This window comes from Anopheles ziemanni, chromosome X, assembly GCF_943734765.1.
Source record: "Anopheles ziemanni chromosome X, idAnoZiCoDA_A2_x.2, whole genome shotgun sequence".
Classification (NCBI taxonomy): domain Eukaryota; kingdom Metazoa; phylum Arthropoda; class Insecta; order Diptera; family Culicidae; genus Anopheles; species Anopheles ziemanni.
In genome coordinates, this window is record NC_080707.1 from 12,091,901 (window position 1) to 12,116,561 (window position 24,661).

At 47.1% G+C, this 24,661-nt stretch overlaps 2 protein-coding genes across 3 annotated transcripts; one reads left to right on the top strand and one right to left on the bottom strand.

Moving 5' to 3' along the window:
• Positions 1-1,548: 1,548 nt before the first annotated feature.
• On the bottom strand, positions 1,549-18,430 carry LOC131290851 (plexin-A2). Of its 2 annotated transcripts, XM_058320034.1 has the most exons (11): positions 17,724-17,864; positions 10,994-11,197; positions 9,225-10,899; positions 7,824-8,363; positions 6,979-7,761; positions 4,261-6,016; positions 4,056-4,209; positions 3,780-3,961; positions 3,153-3,283; positions 2,917-3,062; positions 1,549-2,822 (listed from the first exon to the last, which is right to left on the bottom strand). In XM_058320034.1, the coding sequence occupies exons 2-11, from the start codon at positions 11,183-11,185 to the stop codon at positions 2,655-2,657; spliced, it is 5,727 nt and encodes a 1,908-aa protein (XP_058176017.1). In that variant the 5' UTR covers positions 11,186-11,197; positions 17,724-17,864; the 3' UTR covers positions 1,549-2,654. The 2 variants fall into 2 exon arrangements, with proteins under 2 accessions (XP_058176017.1, XP_058176018.1); XM_058320035.1 differs by lacking the exons at positions 10,994-11,197; positions 17,724-17,864 and adding an exon at positions 18,419-18,430 and having other exon boundaries at positions 4,056-6,016; positions 9,225-9,834.
• LOC131290852 (paired box protein Pax-6-like) lies at positions 18,263-23,128 on the top strand. Its single transcript, XM_058320037.1, has 6 exons — positions 18,263-18,282; positions 19,627-19,646; positions 19,999-20,164; positions 20,244-20,424; positions 20,485-21,033; positions 22,382-23,128. Exons 1-6 carry the CDS (start codon positions 18,263-18,265, stop codon positions 23,126-23,128), a joined length of 1,683 nt encoding a protein of 560 aa, XP_058176020.1.
• The last annotated feature ends 1,533 nt before the right edge of the window (positions 23,129-24,661 follow it).

The following is a 24,661-nucleotide window of genomic DNA, read 5'->3' on the forward strand; positions in this document are numbered from 1 at the left end:
CCCGTCGACTACCACTACGCGCGACGGCCCACCAGAAAAGGGCTTCCCAACGGCGAGTTTTGAAAGCTCTAGCGACACACATGCCAGGCGGTGCCTGACTTTCGCGTCACGTTCGAGTCAACGAGTTTTTTGAACGTCTAACGGGTAACGTCTAAGGTCCTTTCAGGCATGTTGACAGCATGCTGCAGACAAAAGACCATCCACAGATATGCCATCTCGAAACCGTACCCTTAACAAACAAACAGTATACACTAGGATTCAAGTAGTAAGAATTTAAGATTTCTTGTGTGCCCTATTGTGTTTCAACATCGCCCAACAGTGAGAGCTGCCAAATTGGATAGTTTGGAACATTCCAACTTTGGAACGTCACTTTTACTTTCAACTGCTGCTAAAAGGCAAATATTCCCTACGTTTAACAGTATAAAATCATGCGTTATTTATATGCTTTACTTTTATGACATCTTTTATAATGCTGATTGATTGCAGAACTAGTAAAGCGTCTAAAGTAGCAGTGGTGGAAAAGCCACAACGTGAGGGTCAACTTCTAAACGGCAGCAGCTGTTGTAGGTACCCTGTACTGCACTCAGAGCTATTAACTGAGCAATCAATTCGAATCAACATTTCAAAAAGATAACCTTCTTCAAAAAGAATAGTTACTACTAATAAGTTGATGTTGAAAGATTATTGTAAACTTATAAATGAATTTGTCCATGTTTTAAAACAAAGCAGGTTCTAAGAAACCCCAATTTTGATCGAGGGTATTTTTTTCTTGTTGCTTACGAGTTGGAACAATAAAAAATCATAAAAAAAAATACTTAAATAGATACGTACAGTTGGTGTTACATTGACATTGAAAAAAAAACAATTTCCAATCATACGCAATTAACTAGTACCGGGAAACATCAAAGGTACACGCAAGATTAAACTGAAAATGTTTAGTGCTAGTTTCGTATGTGGATGTTCTCATTTTCAGCCACAACTATTGCTTTAAAAACTGAAAGTTTTGGTTATTACTGTTATGCTTTGTATCAGTTTCTACATAACCATCAAATAGAGCTTAGCTTTTCGTACGAGGCTTCATTTTTTAAGAACTTAAATTCATATAACACTATTATTCAACGAGGCACGAAAGTATTACATACTATTCAAAGGAATTGGATAAAAAGTTAAAAGCGTGAAATCAGAAGCTGCTTATGTACTAAAGCTAGACAAATAGCATGATAGAGCAAATGGATGCTTTTGCTTTGTGTATGTATCAGTGATAAAATCAATTAGTTTTCTTTGAAATCAAAGCAATTGAGTTCATAAACATACGAAACAAAACATAAGATAGTGTGCACAGTGTAGTAAATATTTCATGTACAATCCTGTTCTTTTCGTTGAATGAGGTCAAACTTATAAAATAAAAAAGCGAAATTACATTGTTGCTAACATTTGACGTTGGCGCTAACCTTCAACTACAACGACCACTCGATTACTGATCCTGCAGCGCGTTTCGTTTCGGACGAAGTAAAACGCACTAGACCTTTACTAATAAAATCATCGGCTTATATTTTAGTAATAACTTATAACACATCAATTACACAGTTGTCATTTTTATTACATTTAGACTTTTTTCCTTCGTTTCCTTCTTGAGCTATACGAGACACTGTTGAAATTACATTCAAGACTTTTTTTTTCTTTTACTTCAATATTCCACCGTCGTCACGCGCTTAGACATACGTTTTTTTTTTGTTTATTCTCTCTGAAGACATATTCAGTGCTTGTTGCAGTCGTGAGCAGTCGAGTTTGATGAGTTCATTTCAGTTTTTGTTCGCAGCGTCCTATCGAATTTCGTTTCAGTGTTTCGCCTTTCGAGAGTGTACTGCAGCGATTGTGTTCTTTTCTTTTCTCTTCCTCGCGTGTGACTGGTTTGAATTCATCCGTTGCGCCCGTTTTCGCGCCCCCGAGGTGGGGGAATTGATTAGTATGCATGCACAAATGTCTAAGATATTCCGTATGCAGAGTGCCGATATCGCTAACTGATTAATATCCTTGCTCCTGGATCTTTTTGTTCGTTTCTCGCTGGTACCACACCTAATTACTCGCTTCCCGGAGCCTTCCGCTCCCTATTCTGCTCCACTTCTCTCCTCACCTCCACCCACTCCAGTTACCATTCGTTTACTCCTTTTTTTTTGCTTGCATTTGTTTACAGTTAATCAAAAGCGATGTATGACGTTTTCTTAAAAACATGATATTTTGCTTCCTTGCTTGACATTATTTTCGTTTCGTTTGTCGTACGCGCTCCCTTGACATAGTTTCACATGGTGTATTAGACAGATGGTTGGTTGCGTTTTTTTTAAAGGTTTTTTTTTATACTTTTTGTTTTGTATTCACTCCATATACGGATTACTTCTGTTTCTTGTTTGTTTTTGTATTTGTATTCCCGCCCCACAATTTTCCCCTGGCTCACAACATGAATATCCCATACAATATTTTTTTTTGTTTGTATTTTTTGTTTGTTATGAATGTCTGCGTATGTCTCCTGCCCCGTCTCGCTTCAAAACCATACTGGTAGCTTACCATCTATACATAGATTATTTTTTTTTGTTTCGCACTACATTTTAATTTCCCTCCCATAACTCCCCCCTCGCGCTTGTCTCACGTCAAACGGATCACTCCGCGGACATGATACTGTGCACCTGCTCAAGCTTGAAAGCCAACCGCTGCTTCTGGGAGAATTCATCTTCCTCGAGGGTGACAGTCAGTTGCTCGTTGTATTTTACCGCGTACTGATAAAGCTCATGTAGGGCGCAGTTGGTATTAAATTCGGTCAAGTGCAACTGAAACAAGACAAAAAAACACACAGAGAAAGAACAGTAAATGCATTGTCCGTGCGCATCTGCACCATCGACTATCGAGCGCGCTTCAACATACCCTAGATTCTTCGGCGAGCATCGCATTCATATCCTGGTCGGAGATGGCGGACATCTCCCGGATATCGTTGTAGTAACGCTCGACCCACTCGCGATACGATGGAATATCCTTAGCGTACAAAAGCTTTGAGCTGGGCGAATCTTTCCCTGTGGAGGCGGACGAAAGAAAAAAACAAACCAAAAGAACATCAGTACCGGAAACGGGTTCGAAACACACCGAGCGCCCGCATTACTTACCTAGCCTATGATCCGACGTAGAACACGAATCCATGAAGGTTTGAGCCACAACCGAAAGGCAAGAGTCCACGATGTTGGACTTATGAATATCGAATACGAAATTAGGATTTTTTATGAGATTCACCCAGAAACTGTTGGGAAGAGAAGGAAAGAAAAGAAATTGATATTTGAAAAAAATGTAAGTGCATCCGAAAATCATGCCCCGGGTTTTGGCATTGAGTTCCCCGAGCTTAAAGAGGTTTACCCTAAATAGAAACAAACTAAATTGAATGCGACAAAATGATTCTTCGACACAATATGTTGCTATATGTTGATTTTTGATGATATATCATTAAATCTCATTAAGAATAATAATTCAGTTTTATAACTATCTATAAAAAGGTTTAAATATGTTGAAATTATTCAGCACTTTAAAAAGCAGATATAGAACCAATTCAAATGCTACTAGAGATTCGCTTTATAGGGCGCTCAATTTTTATAAAAAAGGCATAATAAAGTTCAAAAACTTATTTGCACCTTATTTGATTTTTTTTGTTAGGACCTGAATGAACCTGAATGAATTAAAGTTAATTGCATTTCGACTCATGATACATGCCACGTTAACTCGCTAAGCGTTCGATCACTTACCGCAACGGTAAACTGTTACTCTTCCAGGTATGCACAACCTCCGGATCGGTAATTCCATGTAAAAGCGCTTGATCGTCTAGAAAATCAAACATGTACTTTATTGCTAGGGGCAGTGCGGAGCCGCGGTGAGCCGTGCTGAAGATGGTTTCGAACAGATCGTCGACGAACTTTTGCAACGTGCCCTACGGAGGGGAGAGATGAAGAAGAAAAACCAGGCGGTTGGAAGTGTGTTAACGAAATGGTGGGGGATGTGACCCTCGCGTTGTTGAACCCTACCTTGGTGGCTAGCAGCCGAGTGAGATAGATCTCGGAAACCATCTTGTTCACCCGCTCGCCTTCCTTGGAGCCGTCGCTATCGTGGTGCTTCACCAGGTGCCAGTACTTGAGGCTGTTCTCCTGCAGGTCGACGTTCATGGGGCTGCCGGCGCGACTGAACGGGGGCGACGGTGACACGAACTTGGATATGTTTAGCGTTTCGTACTTGGGGATCTTCTCCGAGTACTTCTCGCCGAGCAGCGTGATATTGTAGATGGAGCTCTCCTTCGGCACCAGGCTGAGGCAGGATCCCTCGCTGACGCGGTAGTGGTGCAGCGTGTTCAGCTTCTTCCACTCGCCGTCGGTCTTGGACGAGGCGTCCTCGTCGTACAGGATGAGGCGCCCGGTGGCGCCGGTGCGCCACTCGAGGTCGAGGTCCTCCTTGCGCGGCCGCTGGCTCCACGGGATCGCCTTGTAGATCGTGTCGAGGCACTTCTCCTTCACCTGGCCGATGCTATCGCAGTCGAGCACCTTCACCGGAATGTTTTCTGTATTTGTTGGAATCATCTCGATATTATTGCACAGGATCGGCGGCTGGGTGATGCTCGCGTACACCGTGATCACCTTGAACTCGATCATCTGCCGGATCAGCTTTTCCTCGCTCAGCGAGTAGCGCGCCTCGTGCGTGATCGCGTCCACCGGACCCTTGTCGATCTGGCCCTTGACCGCGCGGAACAGCATGTACAGCGGCTCGCCGGCGCACTCCTTCAGAAACTTGTACAGCAGGAAGGTGAACCACGCCGACAGCATCTTCTCCGCGACCGACTCGGTGCGGCGCAGCAGCAGCTTCGGGTGCGACTTCCCGTCGATGCACTTCTCGATCAGCTCGGCCAGCAGCGTCTTCAGGATGTCGGTGCAGTACTCGAGCTTGCTCTGCAGCGTCACCATGATCAGCGACGCGACGTTCACGCGCTCACGCATCGAAAAGTAGCGATTGCTCTCGAGCGTCCGAATGAAGAGCAGCAGGAACGTTTTGTTCATCACCAGCTGGCCAAACAGGCGCAGGCCCTTCTCCTTGCGCAGCAGCTCCGGCTTCTCCCACTGCAGCACCACGTGGTCGTCGTGGTTCGGGAAGAGAATCTTCATCGCGTACGTGCGATAGTCGAGATAGGGGATACCGCCGGACGTGATGTCGCCGCCGAGGTCCGTCATCTCCGTCTGCAGCTCGGCGAACGCCTCCTTGCACTCCGCCGCCACCCGCAGCTCGAGGATGTCCATCTGCTCCTGCATGTTCTTCAGCACGCGGTTGTTCTCGCTAGTCTTCTTCCGGTACGCCACGACGAGCGCGACGAAGATCGAAAGGAACACCGCAATGCCGACGACCACGAACCACGTGATCGTATTGCTGCTGAAGCTGGTCAGAATGCCTGCCGACGAGTACACCATGTAGCCGATGTCAAACTGCAGCGAGTTGCCGACCAGCACCTTCACGTGCACCTTCTTCGCGTCCGGATCCATCGGCGGACGGCAGGTGACCTGCTGGCGCGACAGCGACGTGATGTTGCACACCGCATTGTCGCCGATCTTCACCACCACGTCGCTCTCCTTGCACGCCCGATCCAGATTCTTGCCGTTGATCGTCAGGTACTCGCTGTTGAAGAGCTTCACCTCGTCGAACTTCTGGTACGTCGGGTTCGGGTACAGCTCGAAGTAGGTGTTCCTCTTGGACGAAAGGTTGCGCACGCTCATCACGTCGTTCATGATGAAGCCGTACTCGAGCTTGAGCGGTTCGTCCGAGTTCCGGAACGGATCGTCGTCCTGCAGGTCAATCTTGGGCGAGTAGCACTCCATCAGCTGCGGATTGATGGTGATGCACTCGTTCAGCGAGATCTGCCCGTCGTAATACACGTAGATCTGCGGTCGCTGTATTGAGCCAAAGTTTCGCCCGTGCACCGCCATTTTAATGCCACCGGCCGGAATACCTAAGAACAAAAAACATTGGGTTTTCGTCGATGTGAATCGTGTGCATTTATCTGATAAAATAAGTCAAATTATAGAACGTAACTTAACACAAAAATGTTGATATTATGTCTTTAAGCAGTGGATTAAGATGAGATTATGAAAAAAAATTAAATGTTTTCACATTTTTCCGTACGTTTAAATACTGCACGGAAAACAAAATATGCGGAGACACAAGAGAAATATAGGTTTTTTAAACGACACCTCCTTGGAAGATGAAAATAAACCAGGAAGATTCACAAAACGAAAAGTACACAGCGAATCATGTTTCGAGAAGAGAACATCATCAAAACTGATTGTGGGAAGAAACATTTTAAGTACGCTAAACTCGCGTTTCAACATATCAGTATATAAAACATTGTTTTCGTAAAATAAGTTCCTATTTTTGATGAAAAATAATATTTAATTATTTGATATAAATATTCTTATTTAAGCAATCAAGAGGTATATATATCAAACACAATCAAGAAGAAAATATTTATCAGAATTGTTTTAATAATAAGACCATCCTGCAACCCAGAACTCAGAAACAAAAATATAAAAATTTAATCTTATCAGTTTCATGATACGATTATTTTCTCTTCTTTTTTTAAACAGGCTTTCGAACTTTGCTGCAGTGCATAATGGGAGAATGTTTTTCAAAGATAATGAATCTCTAATCTATCGAGCTGATTCTTGAGAATAAGCAGGTCATCAAAACAGCCTCCTAGCACATGCGCTTTATTTACGTTAAAAAAATAAACATCTTCCAGATTTCAGCGTATTAAAACCGGATTTCCCAGAATATGAGATTTCTCAGTAAAAAGGCGCTCGCGTGTACCAGTTCCTAGAGAATATATAAACTAAAATTGTTTCTTTCTCAACCCAGTGATTTAACGATTTAAACGATTCAAACGATTGAAAAACAAACGGCATCCTCAATTACCTTTTGCCGTTTTGCTCTGCCCGATGTCACCGGAAGTGACGTACTCGATGTACGGGTTCGGCACGTACTCGAACAGGTCGCCGTTGAGCTCGCGCACCCCGTTGTCGAACACCATCTTCAGCTTGCCCTGCATCTGGTTGGGCACGGCGGTGGTCCGGCAAGTTGCCTCCCGGTCGTTGGTGCTGAGGATCTCGCACGGGTGCTGATCGAGCAGCGCCCGCACGCGGCTGCCCGTGTTGAGGTACTTGCCGATAATCTTGATCGTGGTGCCGCCCGCGATCGGTCCGTGCTTTGGCTCGAAGTTCTCGATTTCCGGATCGACGAACTCGAAGTCGTTCGCCGACTCGCCGCGGAAGTCGGAAATCTGCACCACGACGCGCCCGGACCGATGGGTCTTGACGCCCGGCCCGTCCACGCTGCACACGATCTCCTTCGTCTGCACGTACAGCTCCCGGAACGGCATGCAGTCGATGCCGGCGATCTTGATGCCGCCGTACACGTCCTCGAACTTCTTGCCCAGGTTGATGCCGCGGATGGTGATGTTGGTGCCGCCCTCCCACGGGCCCGTTTTCGGATCGAACGAGTGGATCTCCGGGTTCGGGCACGTCTGCTGGTTGTTCAGCCAGTCGGTCTTGTTTTGGCCCTCCACCTTTCCAGAGATGCCGCACTGGTCCTCCACCTCGCACGTATTGGACGACGAACACCAACCGCACTTGTACTTCTCATCCAGCGCCAGGCACACGCCGCAGCTGTCCGACATGTCCCGACAGCGGTAAATGACAACTGTATAAGGAGAAACAAAGATTTAGCACATCCAAAAAGCAGCCACACAACGGCATACGTACCGTGTATGTTGTTCGGATTGTCCAGCGGCTTCGAGCCACCCCAGATGACCGCGAAGGTCGCGTTCAGCTTGGGTGTCTTGGCGGTGTAGGTGAACTCCATCGCGTCGCAGTAGATGGTGTCGCCGAGCAGCTGCGCGTTGACGCTCGTCACGCGGCCCTCGACGTTGAACTGGCACACAAAGCGCGTCTGCACGATGAACTGGCCGATGATGTGCACCTTCACCTTGACCGACTTCTTCGAGCCGGCCGGCACCAGGATCTCCGAGCCGTCGCCGGTCACGTTGATCGTCGGGCAGAAGCCGGGCCCGGAGCGGTAGCTCGGTCCGATGCGGCTGATGCCGGTCACCAGGATGTCATTGCGGCAGTTCTCCGCGGTGTCGTGCGTGCACCGGTGCGCCTCCACGCACCAGTCACACGGGAACTTGGACGAAACGCACTGTGTGCACGACAAGTGGGTGCTGCAGTCGAAGAAGGTGAACGTCGTCGATACGATGTCCGGTCCTTGGGATGTCTTGATCGAGAGCGTTGCATTGAAGTGGTCTGTATACAAACGAAACGACACAAACATTAGGTGTGACGAAACAAGAAATAGGAACGAGAAAACTCTACGAAAAAGCATGAGATGTTGACGGTTTTGTTGGAAATATGTTACATTGGTGTGGGACTTTGTCCACCTGAGATGATTTGCCTAATCTTAATAATATGCTGACAATAATCAGTAATTAATTATTATGTGTTTTCCTTAAAACTTAAAGTAGAAGTAAACCTTTATTTGTACACAGTTTTCATAATGAAAACACTATCAAAAGCGCATAACTGCTTTTTTTCTTAATAGGTAATCTGAGAGGAGTTATTAAATATGTTTAAACCGACAAAGCAAAGTTGAATTGTTCCGAACAGAATCAAGCGCATCCCAAACAGTTATGGTGATTTTAACCACAAATTCAGAGTCAAAATACGATGAGACAATTTCAAAACTAATTCACATGAAACTACAATGGGTCTTGTAATTATTTTTAGTAATATACTGACAATATCCATTGGATTCATTAATGTTATCAAAACATAACCAACATTAAAGTCGAGGTAAATCAGCAATTGCAAAACGATTTCGAAATCTATAAAAAGACTATCGAAACTTATTTTAAACCATTATATTGATAGTTAAGTAAAAGTTTGGATGCCATTAAAAAAGGGGTTTTAATCAGAAACAATCACGAATTTTGTAAGAGTACAAAAATACGATATAATATAATAAAGATTGTCATTCAAAACATGACCAATTTATCACTCCCAATTTTGATTGAGAGCAAACAAATCATTGTAAGCCATTGTAACATTGTTATTAAAAAGTAACACAGTTTATGGATGTTTGTAAAAAATATCGTAGCGGGTACTCACTCTCTCCGTAGCCAATTTGTGGGAGCAGATCGGTCCGTGGTGTTGTGCAGTTGACGCCGTTGCGCTTCTTGGTCGCGTTCGTGATGATGGGCTTCTCCATGCTGGCGAAGGTGAAGGCACACACGAGCGGTTCCTTCAGATTCGGTAGGTTTTCGATGATGAGCTCGAGCGTGCGGGCGGTGGTGCGCTGCAGCTGGTGCGGCGTAACGCTCGTGATGGTGGTACACTTGCCCGACTTGTAGCTGAGCCACGAGAGCGGATCCTTCGAGCTGTCCTGGCACTCGTACTTCCGGCTGCACTTGTTCTCGAGCGAGCACCAGCCGCAGAACGGGTCCTTCGCCGACAAGCAGGCGTGGCAGGTGGTGTAGACCGAGCAGTCGTAGATGCGGATCTTGAACAGCTTGTACTTGGACATCAAGTACAGGTCGTCGTGCTCCGGGTCGAGGTACATGTCCGGCTGGATCGGCGAGCCGAGATCGACGTTCATCATCGCGTACTGCATGGCGGAGGTGGACGACTCCATGACGATCTTCTTCAGCTGGCCCGTCTCGGTGCCGATGAACACGACCGTGAAGTTGGACGTGGCCGTCACCGCCACCGAGGTCATGCGCTCCTCGGACAGTATGACGGCGAGCGAGGCTACCGCCTGCTCCCCACCGAGCGGCGAGTTCACGTCCAGCCCGCAGAAGTCCTCGCCGATCGTCTGCAGCTTGGTCGCGATGCACGCCATATTCTGCGAGATGTAGTCGAGCCCGCGCAGACCCTCCCCGTTGTAGCACTTCTTGATGTTGTGCATGAACTTCTTGCGGATCGCCTTCAGCGAGTACACGCACAGCGCCGACCGGTTGACGGTGGTCGCATCGAACACGGCGAACAGTACGTCGTCGTTCGGCGTGATCTCGAGGCTCTGGGCCAGCTCGTGGCCCGGTTTGCCCACGTACGCGGCGCTCACCGTCTTGAACTTGGTGCCGTCCTTGCTCGTGCAGTCGACCGGGATCTCCGTGTACGAGTGGTAGTGCGAGTCGTCCTGGCAGATGCGCACCAGCTTCGTGATGCGCTCCTTCGAAGCGTAGTGTGAGCTGCTCTTGTACTGCGTCGTGAGGAAGTACGAGAACCGCTCCGAGCTGAAGCCGTACACGTAGTTGATGATGTACGTTTCGCGCGCGTAGTTGTTGACGAAGACGCGCGTGCCGGTTGTGACGGCGCTCGCCGCCAGCTGGAACAGCCGGTCGCGGGCGAGACTACGCGACGACACCGCCGGTATCTCGCTGCGGTACGGCGAGTTGCCGGTGAACGTGACCGCCACGTACAGCACGTTGTTCTCCGTCGACGCGGACGGCAGTGGCGGGCCGGGCGCAATGAACGCGACCGTGCTGGCGTTCGCCGTGTTCGCCACCACCGCCTCCAGCACCTCCTGGTCGACGATGCTGATGTTGTGCAGGTTGCGTATGTGGCAGATGCCCTGGAACAGCGAGCCGCACACGATCAGGTTCTTCGCGTTGCTGTCGATCAGCAGCACCTTGTTTACGTTGTCCATCGGCTGCTTGACGGCGCCACCCGGACACTCCAGGATCGTACACTCGTACGAGTCATTCTGCGGCCCGGTCGTGACGGCCGTCAGGATGTTCAGATCATTTGATATCTGATATAGTTTGTTCACCGCTCCGACGTAGACCTGCGAAACGAAGGAAAGCGAGTCGGGATAATGTGTTAGAAGACCTCTCCTCCTTCGTTCTGAGCTGGATGTTGACATGTTGACGGTTACTTACACTTCCAGTGCTTCGGTCCACCGCCAGGTGGTTGAGTGTAGAATTAAAAACTATTTGACTAACTAGTCGACTGCTAAGGTCTGTGGCATTGTGGTTTCCCTTCGATGGGAAATTATGATTGGCCTGCGGTTGGACACAGAGTACGCCGATGAGGATGATGAGGATGATGCCGTAGCTCTGGAACCGCTCCATTACTATGATGCTCTGCAACGAAACGAAACCAACCCGAGCGTTAGTGGGCGATGCGATTATGATGCGGTTTGCAACAACATTTGCTAAAGCTGGCTTTTGGGGTAAAACCTGGAAACCGGACGGAAATCAACCACTGTACTTTGCTGTGCTGTGTGTGTGTGTGTGCGTGTGTCCGATGTAAGCATTGACATTTACATAGGAAAGTTTGCTACCAGGCAAGATGTACCGACGATGACATCGCCCCGTCAGGGTTTCCTTCCAATTTTCCACCAGAGAAGCCTGAAGGGAGCCAGTCCTTTGCCGGGTTACGTTGGGGTGGTGGTTGCTGTAAAGTTTCCCATTACAAATGTGTTTGGTTCTTTCGGGAGCCGTTCTTCGCCGTTCCTTCCTGTCACTGTCGTGCCTTTCGCCGGACGCCGGGGCATGCTCTAAGGACACGGCACCGAGCACACAGGCGACACCAAATGTCACCGTTACTGAAGTGAAGCACAAAAGTTACCAGTCGCCAGTGCTTTGTCCATCGGTAGGACTTCCTGCGCCCTTTTGCTGACACTCTTCTTTCGGCTGAGCACTGGCAGCGCTCGGGAAAAGCGGCTAACCCTACGCCCCGGCTTCGCGGGGAGAGAGAACGAACGAGCGAAAGTAACTGCTTTTCCCTCCCTGAGAGCCAAAAGTGCGCCTAGTAACGAACTCCTGCCCTTATTTCCCCCTTACCTTTCCAACCCAAGCCCACAAAAACCCACATTTGAGATTGCACATCTCGCGAGCAAGGGCTGTGTGTGTGTGTGTGTACGAGTGTGCGCCCGGTACACGCATGCGCACATAGGGTGTTCCACAGGCTCGCAGGCATTACTGTCGAGTCGCTCCTGGACAGGAAGGACACTTACATTACATCCTCCACCCACCCCGTTGCAAACTTTTCCGACCCAGAGAGAAGAGAACACACACAATCCAAAAATAACGAGAAAAAAAAACGACCAACCCCGGCTGGAAAAACGGGAGGAAGCCCGTGTTAAGAGTTCGCCAAACCCCGTTGCAACAATTGTTTGCACGACGGCAAAGATTTCGGGGCGTAAGGCTAAAGATTGCCACCGTCATCATCATCATCACCTCCGGAGAGCACACTCCTTGGCTCCTCGGAAGGGCTAGGCAGAGTTTTCCCATTTTCTTTTTTATCCCAATCTTGCTACGCTCTCGCCCCTTCAGTTAATATTACATCTCATCGCGAAATAATGGCAATTACGGACCCGGCTACTAAGTTTTTCGTTGCAATGTTGGTGGCCATTGGGGTGGCATAGAATTTTGCGGAGAAAAGGCATTGTAAGCTTACAAGTTCTGCCCTTAAAACAACAACTAGATAGGATGATGCATTTGAAGATAAAAGCTTTACAACAAATTGTAACTTAACTTAAGAGAATGTAGATTTAAGATTGAATTATTTTAGTTTCACACAAACGACTACTATTGCTTTTCAATATAGGTTTTCTAAACTTGACAACCGAAATATAAGAGCAATTGTGAAAAGAAATATTTATAAGTCGACAAAAGTTGAAGAAGACGACATTGTATGCTTCTGTAACACCTTTGCAAACGAAATGTGTAAGAAATATTTCAGCATCGACAATTTCTACCACAAACCCAAAACTGATGTAGTAAGCGAAGTCAAAAAATGTCAAGCAAGATTTAAGATTGACTTGACGAAATAGCACAAAATGGGATCACCGAATGACAGGAAGCTAACTGTTTCCAATAAACCACCTGCATACTTATTTGAAGTAACGAAAAGTAACCACATTGTTATCGTTGGTAAATATAAATCACTTAGGACTGGAAAGGTAAACCGATAATCCAACGGTACAAACTCCTTCCGCCTTGAAAACTCTTCTCATAAAAGCTTTGGTGTTGGTCTGACGCACAGTTCAAAGTTTCCGTCGACTACTCCACTATCACTGACCGTTCTGGCGACTGGTTGTGCTACTGAAAGGATGAACTGCAGCCACCGGGTATCGAAGCTATCGACGAGGTAACCTTGGGAATGCCGTTAAAGAAAATCTCTCCTCCTACGGCTGCAACGTGTGATGACTTTCCGGCAGAGAAGCGACGGATTAAGTACCGCCTGCAAGCGCATTCAAATGGTTTTAATGCAAGCCCACCCATCCAGAAGTCCACTCGCGTCGATTGTTGCGATGCACATCGCGTATGCTGTTGTATATAATCCGAGACGATTAAAACCGTTCGGGGAAACCATTATCAAGAAAGCGGGAGAGGACGAGGCGAGCCCATTCGTTTAACCCCCATCATTGTTGTAAAGAGCCAGCAAATGGATGCGTTTGCATACGCCTTATTAGCACCCTGGCTGCAAACAACATTTTCTGCAGGAGTAATTGCACGTTGGCCAGCAGCGCAAGGATTTAAAGTCCTCTAGCGACAAGTCGTTATAATTTGAACTAAAAGCTCTTTTCCAAATGGACTTCCACACAAAGAATTTGCCACAAAGATGATTGATATAGAAAGGCATAAATGTTCCATTATGATTTTAGATAAGATCATCTGCACCATACTTAACAGATTACATAGACTAATTACTTTAATAAATGAATAATTTTGCTACAATTTTAGTTGATCATCCCGTATACAAATTCGAAAGAATTTTGTCAAAAAGTAGCTCTACCAAAAACAGAAGATGCCATTTCATTTAATTTTTGCAACTGATGCTTCAATGAAATGCTTACACATAAAGCATAACAAAGTTTCAACATTGAATTTGTTTTTAGTTTTTAGATGCCGAAATCTAAATTTTTGCTTTGTTTTGGTTTTGCGTATTTAAAGTCCTCTAAAACGACCCGTTATATTTTTATCAAAAAGCTCTTTTCCAAATGGACTTCCAATATCACAAAACCAACACATAGACTAAGGACTCTATTAGTGGATAATTTTGCTACAATTGGGAAATTAAGGACCGTCCCTTTAATTGCCAACATGATAGCTATAGCGAAATTAAAAGACGCCTTCCTTCTATTATTTTAATGCAATTGACGCTCCAAGCAATGTTTTTACATAAAACATGAATCATGTAACAAAGGTTGAAATCGTAATCGTTTCAAATCATCTTTGAATTTGCTCGTTTTTCTTTGTTTTGGTTTTGAGGAGCGTATCGCGCAATCATCGGCAAAATTAAGGTACTTAAAATAGCAGCTCGAGTCACACAGAAGGTGACATCACGAAGTGGGAAGCAGATGACTCAGGTTGAAACACTTGCCCCACAGGAATGTTCCCGACGGAACACGCCTGATAAGGGGACTCTTGTTTGGTTACCATATCAGATCGATGTGTAAACAGCACCGGACGGTAGGGAATTTGGTGGAACATGACAACACACCTACGGTTGGGTTGTAAAAAGTTTAAACCTTTACGCATGCATGGAAGAGCAAACTTCTAGAATAAACCCGTTGTTGCGAATCAAATTCCTTGGCAAATTCCATACGAAAACACTCGCATATGCTGGGATGATCTTCTGTGCGTTAACCGCTTAATCCCTCACCCCCTTCTGTGGCCAGGGTTTCTTTTGTCAATCGATTGCACCTAACAGCCGTTTCCGCATTAGTCGAGTTAATATTTGTCCATCTTTGACAGTTCAGCATGCGGTTCGTGCCGGTGCCAAGGTCTTTTGCTGCTGTCTTTTCATTTCCCGTTTGCTTCTTTCGCCTCCAGACTCCACAGTGTGTTCAATTGAATATTAACCAGCATCGCAGCTGCATCGCCCTTCGCCCGAGATGCTTCCGAGGGTGGTTTGGGTCAGAGGGAGGGAGGGTCCCTGTAAACTGGGCATATGAGTAACAGAAAAAAAGACCCCCAACACACAGCAGTGGAAGCAATCTTGAGGCCGTTGCGCGGGCCGTTTTGCGTGGGCAGAAGCGCAAATGGATGCTGGGGCGATGCAAGTGCAATCGTATCTTGTGTCCGGTCGGCGTGTGTGGACGGATGGCATTATCAGCGCACTATTGCGGCTGCATTATCAGCTCCTCCCCACACCTCCTCCGCGGCCAGCGACGCCGTTTGTGAAGATTATGTTCGGCTGGGAAACGGTTCGGTTGATGGTCGATCACGCATCCCCTCGCCCGTTCTCGTGGTTGATCGTGACCAAAGGGGGGGGTTTTGTTGTTCGTGTTTCGCGGTTCATTGTTGATTGTTGAGCGGCTTGTGTCATCTCCGGGAAGAGGGGTTTTGCTGACTTTCCCGCCGTTCCGTCCACCACACCGTCCGTCCACCCAACGTAATGCTGCCATTTCGATTGCTTTCGCCATCCAGCCAAAACCAAGGGACTGATTCTCTTCCAGAAAAAAAAACAATGTCGCCCTACTACTATTTCAATGTGGATGAAGAAATCCATTATTAGAGAAGAAGGGCAACTAATTGTAAACTTCAGCTCTTGCTAGAACCGAGTGGGAGGGGGACCAGCTGCATGCTGAAGTTGCACTTGCACCGTGCGATAACATGCTTGTGAAGTAAATAGAGTCCAAAGATACGCGCACATACACAAACACACACTCACGAGCAATCGGATTGCTTGCAACGCGGAAGGATTATCGTATCGGATGCACTTCCGGTAGCCGCGTGGGTGGGTACAAGAATGATGGTGGGGGAGGGGACAGTTTACTTGGTTACAGAGAAATCACCAACTGTAACCTCTATCCTGGCTGGACGAGAATGCACGTTTAATAAGCGTTTTTTCTTGTTTCGCCCATTGACCAGCGACGTGAAAGTTCATGTCGCCGCTTTGTCGTGCGTGGTTCGGTTTTAATTTTCCACCAAGTTTTTGTCCATCTTATTATAACAGGGGAACGTTTGCTCTTGCTTGCTTTGCTCGCTAGGACTGCGACGGGTTACAGCGACCTCCACTCGCGCTGATTCGGGCTGATCACGCCTTTTTCACGCCATTTGTTGTGCCACCTCCTCCCCCATGTGTGTGATGCACACACTATATGTGCGACTGGAATGCGAGGGATGGCAACGTCCATCATGGTTTCGTCATGCGATGTAACATTGTTCTCCATAGCGCACACACTTTCCACGGCTACAGTTTTCTTCGTCTTTTTCCGGTTTTGTGGGTTTCGGTCCCGATTTTACCCCTCGCTTGCTAACACTGGGTGCTGCACAATCTGCTTATCTCCGGGGGAACACCTCCGTTTAGGAGTCGGACTGCCTGTTTTTACTTCCACTGCCATTCGTTCCTTTCCACATTTTACCATTATTCGATCGAGCTACAAATCTTACCAATCGAATATCGAACAGACGCGCGGCCTGCGATATTACTATGTTGAACCCCGCGACGACCATGGCGGTGTGTGCATTACCTCTCCCTACCCCCCGTATTTTTTCCCTCCTCTGTGCCCTTCCTCGCTTTCTCTGTCGCTTGCTCGCTCGCTCTGTTGCGTGGTAGTACGAACCTCAAAACCATATGCAGCTTCGGTGCTATCCCGTCATTCTTGGAGCTCCCTGCCACGGCCAACGGCACAGTTTTCCGGCACCGCGCACCGGGACACTTCGATTTTCCACCACACAACCCGCGCGCGCCCCCGCCGTCCGACGGGCCACTCCGATTGGGCCAGTAACAAACCGTTGTTCCCGTGCGTTCTGTTTCGATTCCGAATTTCCGTTTGCGTTCGCCGTGCGTTGCTTTCACCTTTTTGCTTTTGCGCTCTCCGTTTCCTTGCTCCTCGACGGAACACGGGAACGCTTTTGAAAGCACCCGTGATGGCCGCGGCTCTGGCTGGTTCGATTTCTGTGTTCGCAAAGCGTTCCAGCGTTCGACGACGACGACGACGATGGTGAGAGCGTTCAGCTTCCCTCTTCTCACAGCGAGTTTGTTGTATGTGTGTGTGTGAGAAAGTGTGTACGTATCGTTACTCGCGATGCTGATGGTTCCGAGATGGTTTCCCCCTGGAGTTGTATACAAAGAAATGTAGCCAAACACGCACACACACACAACACAGTAGATGTGCTCTCGTCGTTTTAGTACAGTTATGTTCTCATCACTTCACCAGCTCTTCTCACTCGTTCGCATCTCTGCTACTGCACCCCGAAGAAAACTCACTCGAGAAGCTTTCCAGCGCACACAGTATAACACACACACACTCACACGCCACCGAAGCGAAGCTGCACAGTCTTTAGGTGGAGGCTCCGGTACGGGCCCTGGACCAACCCTGCCTTTTAGCTGCGTGTGGTTATTCTGACTTCGATTTCCCCCAACATTTTCCTGCACCCTTTTTACGCTGCCGCGCTGCAACAAATCCCTTTCTTCTCCATAATATGGGCGAAACCCGTCTCATATACCCACACCCACACGCACGTACACACCTATGGACCTATGCAACAAACGGTATACAAACGACGGGAACGGCGTGAAAAATCGCTACATCTCGCAGCGCAGGGAGGAAAACAGATTCGTGGGTCAAAGAGTCTCGTTTTCGCTGCCCACGCACAAACCGTTGCCTGCAAGGGGGAAATTTTGATTCGCACGAATCGGTGACATATTTACCTGTGATTTTCCTACTGAATTTATGATTTTACAATTAACCTACACTTAACATAGCTTAAAACTTGGACTCTCATTTTGCCTTCGCCCTCTTGTTGATTCCTTTTTTGCTCTCCGATCGTACTGCCCGTGCGCTGGCCATCTATTTGACGGGCCCAGGGTGTCGTGTGAACCGTGAAATGCGCCCGCATGACGGAACGCACCTTGATGCGATTTATGCCGACGGGTTCGGTGCTCCAGCTGACTGCTACTGGAGAAAAATGTTACCATTGCTTAAGGTTTTCTTTCGCGCAGAGCACTCGTAATGGCAAATTTGATTACTTTTACATTCATTTACATATTTATACATATTACTCTGGCACAATGTATTCACAGCAATGGTAAATTTCAAACGAGCTACCCGGTATACGCAGACGGTTCATTGTCGTAAAGTCGGCTGCCCCGCTCCAGACATTCGAGCGTGCGAGTCTAAACGCAACCAGCGTCAGCCAGTGCAGTGCTCATTTACGGCAGTAGTGTAAATTTGGTGAAGATTTGATTTAATGGCTCTGATACACGCAAGGTAAACAAAATGTGCAGCAGCATAAACAAACCGCCGTTTAGGTGATAATTCGACTTGCAGCAGGCGCATCCGGTACGGGGGGATTCCGTCCAGCTGTGGGTATTTTACTGGCTGTCCGCTCGGCGTACCAAAGCACGGTCGAAAACATTTCCTTTCCGCATGACTGATTTTCACGTTTAATTTGCATTCGATTAGAAGACAGCGCCGTGCTAGGCAGTGTGTGAATCAAAGGAATGCGTATGGCGAACCCGCGTCGGCCTTCCGTTGCGATTTCGCATCGGATGCATTGTGACCGTAAAGAGCAGAAAATCCTGCGATTCGAATGCCGTCGAAAGTCCGCTGCACTGTTGCAATATTGTGTTCCAACCGACACGGAAGATCGGTTGCAATTTGAAGCGCCCCAACGATCAACTCCAAATACGGTCCGTTTTTTACTGGCAACCTGCGGTTATTGAATGCCTTCAAAACTGGAATCACAAAAGCCAGTCGCAGCGCTAATGGCGTTTTTTAATCCATGTTTCCGAGCCCGTTTGGTGTCTTTTGACGACGCTACAAAAATCATTGTTGGGACTCGGTTGATAGCGGCCAATTTTGAAATTCAATGTCGCCGACGGCGTGTAACTTTCTTGCGAGTCTCATGTGCACATGCGTCGAATATTCTGTTGTCGGAGTAAAGAGACGCCAAACTAGCCGACACACAAGGGATGTCCTATGTGTGATAGTAATAGCCGTAGAGTTACACCTTAACGCCAAGGAATGTTTCATTCTTGACTGGCCAACCTCGAACTTCTGTTTGCGAAGCTACACAATCATTTTCCCAACTGATATATGCATGAATATGAACTATGTAACCCTTTTGAGCAACGACCATGCACAGATGGCTCCTCTTGAAAAATACTAATGTTTGCTAAAGCAATACCACCAATGGGGGTGTAATACAAGAAACAAATCAAGAGAGAGCCTCATCTGCGCAAAATGGTAGAAAAAAAACAATCATGGCTTTGAAATAGAAGAAAAGAAAATTCCAAAAACCCTCCTTGCACCTCTTGCAGCTTCGGTCGGGTGTGGAAAATGCGCCAGCATCGGCCACCGGATGTAGTAAGTAGGCAACTTCTGGCGGGGCCACCGCTTCACCATGCCCCAACCCTGTCCCTCGCCGCGGTGGTAGGCGGGGGATGAAACACGAAAACGCGAAAAATACGACTGGTACATACATGAAGTGGGTTTTCACATGAACGTTCGTAGAACAGCGTTCCCAAACACGAGGAACCAAAACCGCGGCGGCCTAACGACACAACCATGTTCATACGATTCTATTCCGCTCTCTTTTTCTTTTTCCCGCAGCATGGAATACAAAAACGAAGGTAACCGAAGATGCGTTTGATATTTCTTGTTCGATCCAAACCCCCTTCCGGCACAGCCCTCCTTTTTTTTATTATTATTCGTCCCGTTCTGCGATTTGTTTGCTTTCCGTTTCCGATCTGCGCCTACGATTAATAATTGCGTTTTGAATGGATGTTTCCAACCCGCGAAATCCACGGTGAACATAAACTGGTTTGCGGGGGGATTGGGGAACATTATGGGTGATATAGGTATTTGTGTTAACGGTTTTGTGAGCTTCATTTCGAATGGGATTGCCTTTTCCACCGTACTGACTAATGTTTCTTTTAACCCCCTCCCCACGGAAACCCATTTCCACGCACCCGGCCAACGCAGGTCACAGTGGTGTGAACCAACTGGGAGGTATATTCGTTGGCGGTAGACCTCTGCCCGACTCCACACGCCAACGCATCGTGGAGCTTGCCCACGCCGGTGCCCGACCATGTGATATTTCGCGAATCCTGCAGGTCTCCAATGGGTGCGTTAGCAAAATCCTCGGCAGGTAAGGCAGCCCCGAATGCTCACACAAGCACAAGGAACGCACGGTTGATTCTTATACTATTTTCTGTTGTCCCTCGCAGGTACTACGAAACTGGTAGTATCCGGCCGAGGGCGATCGGCGGTTCGAAACCGCGCGTTGCCACGCCGGAGGTGGTGAACAAGATTTCACAGTTCAAAAACAACTGCCCAAACATCTTCGCCTGGGAAATTCGTGATAAGCTGCTGAATGAGCGCATCTGCACACCGGAGAACATACCGAGCGTAAGTGTTAACTCGTCTGCATATCGTGACAGTGACGGATGTTCAATCATTACCCTTCAGGTTTCCTCCATCAACCGAGTGCTACGCAATCTGGCGGCCCAGAAGGAGTTCAGCAAAAAGCCGCACGCGCAAGACACGCTCAGCGACGATGTGGTCGGCAGCTACCTGCCGGGCAAGTCGCTCAACGAGTCCTCGTTCATCCACTACAAGTACGGCGAGGGATGCCGGGCGTCGATGCAGCAGGGTGCCGAGTCGGTGCTGCGAATCAATGACAACTACCGGGCGGCGAATACGTCTGCGGTTGCGTCCGAGCCGGACGTGAAACCACTGGGGACGGACGAGCCGGCGGTGAAGCATCAGTTTGGCGGGAAGCAGCACTGCTTTGCCAGCCTTGATCCGGCCACTTCCGGTCCGAAGCAGCCGCCCGGCTTCGTCGACAGCGACACGGAGCGGCTCAGTTTGAAGCGCAAGTTGCAGCGCAACCGGACCTCGTTCACTGTTGACCAGATTGAATTTCTCGAAAAGGAGTTCGAGCGCACCCATTACCCGGACGTGTTTTCACGCGAGCGACTGTCTTCCAAAACGAATTTACCGGAGGCTAGAATTCAGGTAAGACACACGGGTGATTAGGCAATCAAATTCTCTAGGCTTCTTTACCAAAGTGAAATCGGGTTAATTTTCCTTTTTTGTTTCGTTAGTCATGAAAACTACTAGAAAGTTGCAACACAGGTCTTTTAGACAGCCGATGGAGCAAATATCTAGAAGTGTAGTGTGTGCCCTTCTTATAACTGAGCCTATCAAATTACAACGATGTTGATTTGTGGATTATTAAAACTTAACATAACATTAGGGTAAAATATCGCCGAACTAGTTGCCACAGAAAATTACTAATAGAACTGCTGGTTTGCACAATACTGATCATATTTAGTTCGGTTCACCATATGATTTTATTTAAACACGATTTTGAGCAGACCTGATGTTACATTACTTTCATGCACGAAAAATTACATTACCTAATTCGGGAAATTCCTCCAGCAAATGTACCGAACCTCATGGACTGTAATCGTCCCTGTGGTTTTCTTTTTGGGTGAATTTCAATTAGCAGTTCCTTTATGAGTGTTGTTTATTTTTGCTCTATTGTTGTATCCCAAAACTGTTGAATCATATCATCATATCATATCATCATAAGCTAACTGTTACAGTATACAAGCTCTTTTGGTTCCTAGGGTTGAATTGTATATTGGTTGCTATTTAGTTTCCTGGGTTTTTTTCATACGGGTGGCTTCAATTTCGGCAGTCCTATCCTTAACGGATTGCACGTCCTTACAAAGTTTTCTTTCCCAATAAGCAAATGTTTTATTTTCTATTTTTTTAAACATTTCTGGTTCCTTTTGTTATTGAAGAGGGTTTTTGATAGGCGGCTGCTCTAGCTTTTGGCAATCCGAGTTATCCGAGAAGGAGCTGGTTTCGCTCGCATGATTTTAAAGAATTGCCATCTACTTTTCCCGTGTTTAATGTAGCTGTTGATTTGCCACCAGTACGGATTCTACTTTTTTATGAAACTATTTTTCGTGATATTAAGCCAGGATTAGGTTGGTTACATGGTGCATTTTTCGTAGTATGATCGGTGTTTTGGCATCGTACTTCAAAAAGACTATGTGCTCTAGTGTGCATTTGGACTTTATTACTCCTTCGTCGTCTATTAAGGGCCTAATTTCCCATGGTTTGCTTTTAGTCATTCAATGTATTTTACTTGTATAGCTAGTGATCGCTTTATACGATTCCAATTGGGACATTATTCGGTGTCAATCACACTACAGTCTCTTGTTAAAGTTCAAAGTACCCGTAAGTAATTGTGAGAAAAAGAAAGGGGGCAGATCAGTTTTAATGCGCTTGCTGTAAAGTTACTATGAGACGTTCTTCTCTCTGATTGCTGATTTGATATCCTCTTCGACAGGTCTGGTTCTCGAATCGTCGTGCCAAATGGAGAAGGGAGGAGAAGCAGCGCTCGCAGGCAGTGTCCGAGGGCTCGTCGTCGGCAGCAACGGCAGCGGCGGCCGCGGCAGCCGCCGCAGCAGCAGCAGCCGCCGCCGCCGCTGTCCAGAACGCATCCATATCGTCCTGCTCGCTGAACCTGTCCACCGGTCCGCTGGTGACGCACGTCTACGACTCGAACATGTGCGTGGAAGACTCGAACTCGAACTACCTGAGCAAAACGTACCCGCTGGAGCCTTCGTTCCAGAACCTGGACGCGCTCAAGTCACCGCCCGGCACCGGTAGCCATCCGTCCGCCCCGCAGGCGCAGCTCTCGCCGGCCTCCATGTCCTTCAAGATGTCCTTCCCGAACGCCGGCCAGTCGAGCGCGGGTGGTGGCGGACCGAACGGTGGCAGCGCTGGCGGCGGTGGCGGTGGCGGTAGCGGTGGCGGTAGCGTACCGGACGCGTCCTCCGCCAGCCTGATGGGCGGTGTGGCGCTTGGCAACAACTCCAGCTTCTCCCACGTATCTACCTCAGACGACAAGTCGCTGTACAATCACTTCGCCTACTCGGCCGCCGCCAACATGCACCACAGCTACTCAGCGGCCGCGGCGGCCGCCGTCGACCAGTCCTACAACGGGATGTACCTGAAGAACCAGCTCTACAACATCCCGACCAACGCCGGCGTCCTCAGCTTCCAGTCGACGCTCGAGTGGAACAAAAGTTAATGGCACGGGGCCGCATTCGAGTCGGCTCCATCATTCGTCTCCAGCGGGGAGAAATATTAAAAATGCACCTTAATGCGCACCGTGACACGAGAGCGAGAGAACGTATGTATGTGCGCGTCCGTGTGTGTTTATGTGCGTGGCCAGGACGATAGATTTCACGACTGGGTGGTCATGCGTTGTAGCTTGGACCTTCGTTCACAGAACCAATGGATCACAGCTTCATGCATACCAACTACTCGCACACATACACACACTTCCACACACACATACGAACCTCCTCACGAGATGATTGATTAGTGACAAAAATTTAAAAACAAGTTGAAGGATTCCGCCCTGATGCGCCCCGAATATATATAAAATAATATATACAGTCGACACTTACAAAACATTCGCATTGAAAAGTACGAGCGAAAAGTACGGAACCGATACCTGGTAGCGGTAGTTTTAACACGGACGGAACGGCGGAAGTGAACAGATATCATTCGCAGGTAGAATTTCGTTCAAACACACATACAGACCGACAGACGCTAGAGAGGGTGATTAAAACGTGATCAGTAAGCATTGCTAACAGTAACAAAAAAAAAAAAACAAAACAAACAAACAAACAAACAAAAATATGATGGTTGTTCTCATGTTTGAAGTATTTGAGTATTAAGTATTTTTATACGCATAAAGAAATGAAACACGCAAACTGCTGTGGCGCATTTACGCCACGGGCGGCAAAACACTAGAGATGAAAAGTAAAACAAATAAGCAAAAAACAAGAAGATACAAACCGACACATCAAACAAGTAGGATGTGTGCAAGGTTAGTAGGTTAATATTAGGTGGATCCTATAAACCCATTAAATAAATTTGCGTAAACGAAAAACGAAAATAGTGTGGAGCGAAGCGAGTGGAATGTTTAAACAAAAAGGCAGGCACAAAACCGACGTATTAACTACTTCAAAACGGAATGTACAATAAAACAAAACCCAATAGTGAATTCCTATCATTATTCCTGGCGCCAGGCGCCCCACTGTAATTGAGCCACATGCGTTTTCCAGTTTATTTTACCGTTTCTCGTGGGTGAGGTTGATTTCTTTCTTGCAGCAAAACGCAAGTGAAAAAATGCGGGATCGCGGACACGATGATTTCATGTTCTCAGATTTGATTCTCCTCTGAGCATCTATATTTAAATATATATATATATTTATAAGTTTATGTGTACACATACATAAAGACATATGTGTGACATAATGCAGCGGGGATCTGGTTTGTTGTTTTGTTTTGTATGCTTTTTGTTTTATTCTTATATAATTCATGCTGTTAATCAATTCACACATCAAGTCCCGTTTGTTTGTTTTCATTTTTCTTATGTTTTTCCTTCCTTCCTTTTCTGCGCTCCATTGTTCCGCTTTTTGTTAGTTGTTTTTGTGTGTTTGCATTATTTAGTCTTAAAAGTTTGCGGGGTGGTTTGAAAGAAGAAAAATATTTCCATCTGGTAAAGTCTGCATTTTACGAATGTGTATGTATGTGTGTGTGTGTGTGTGTC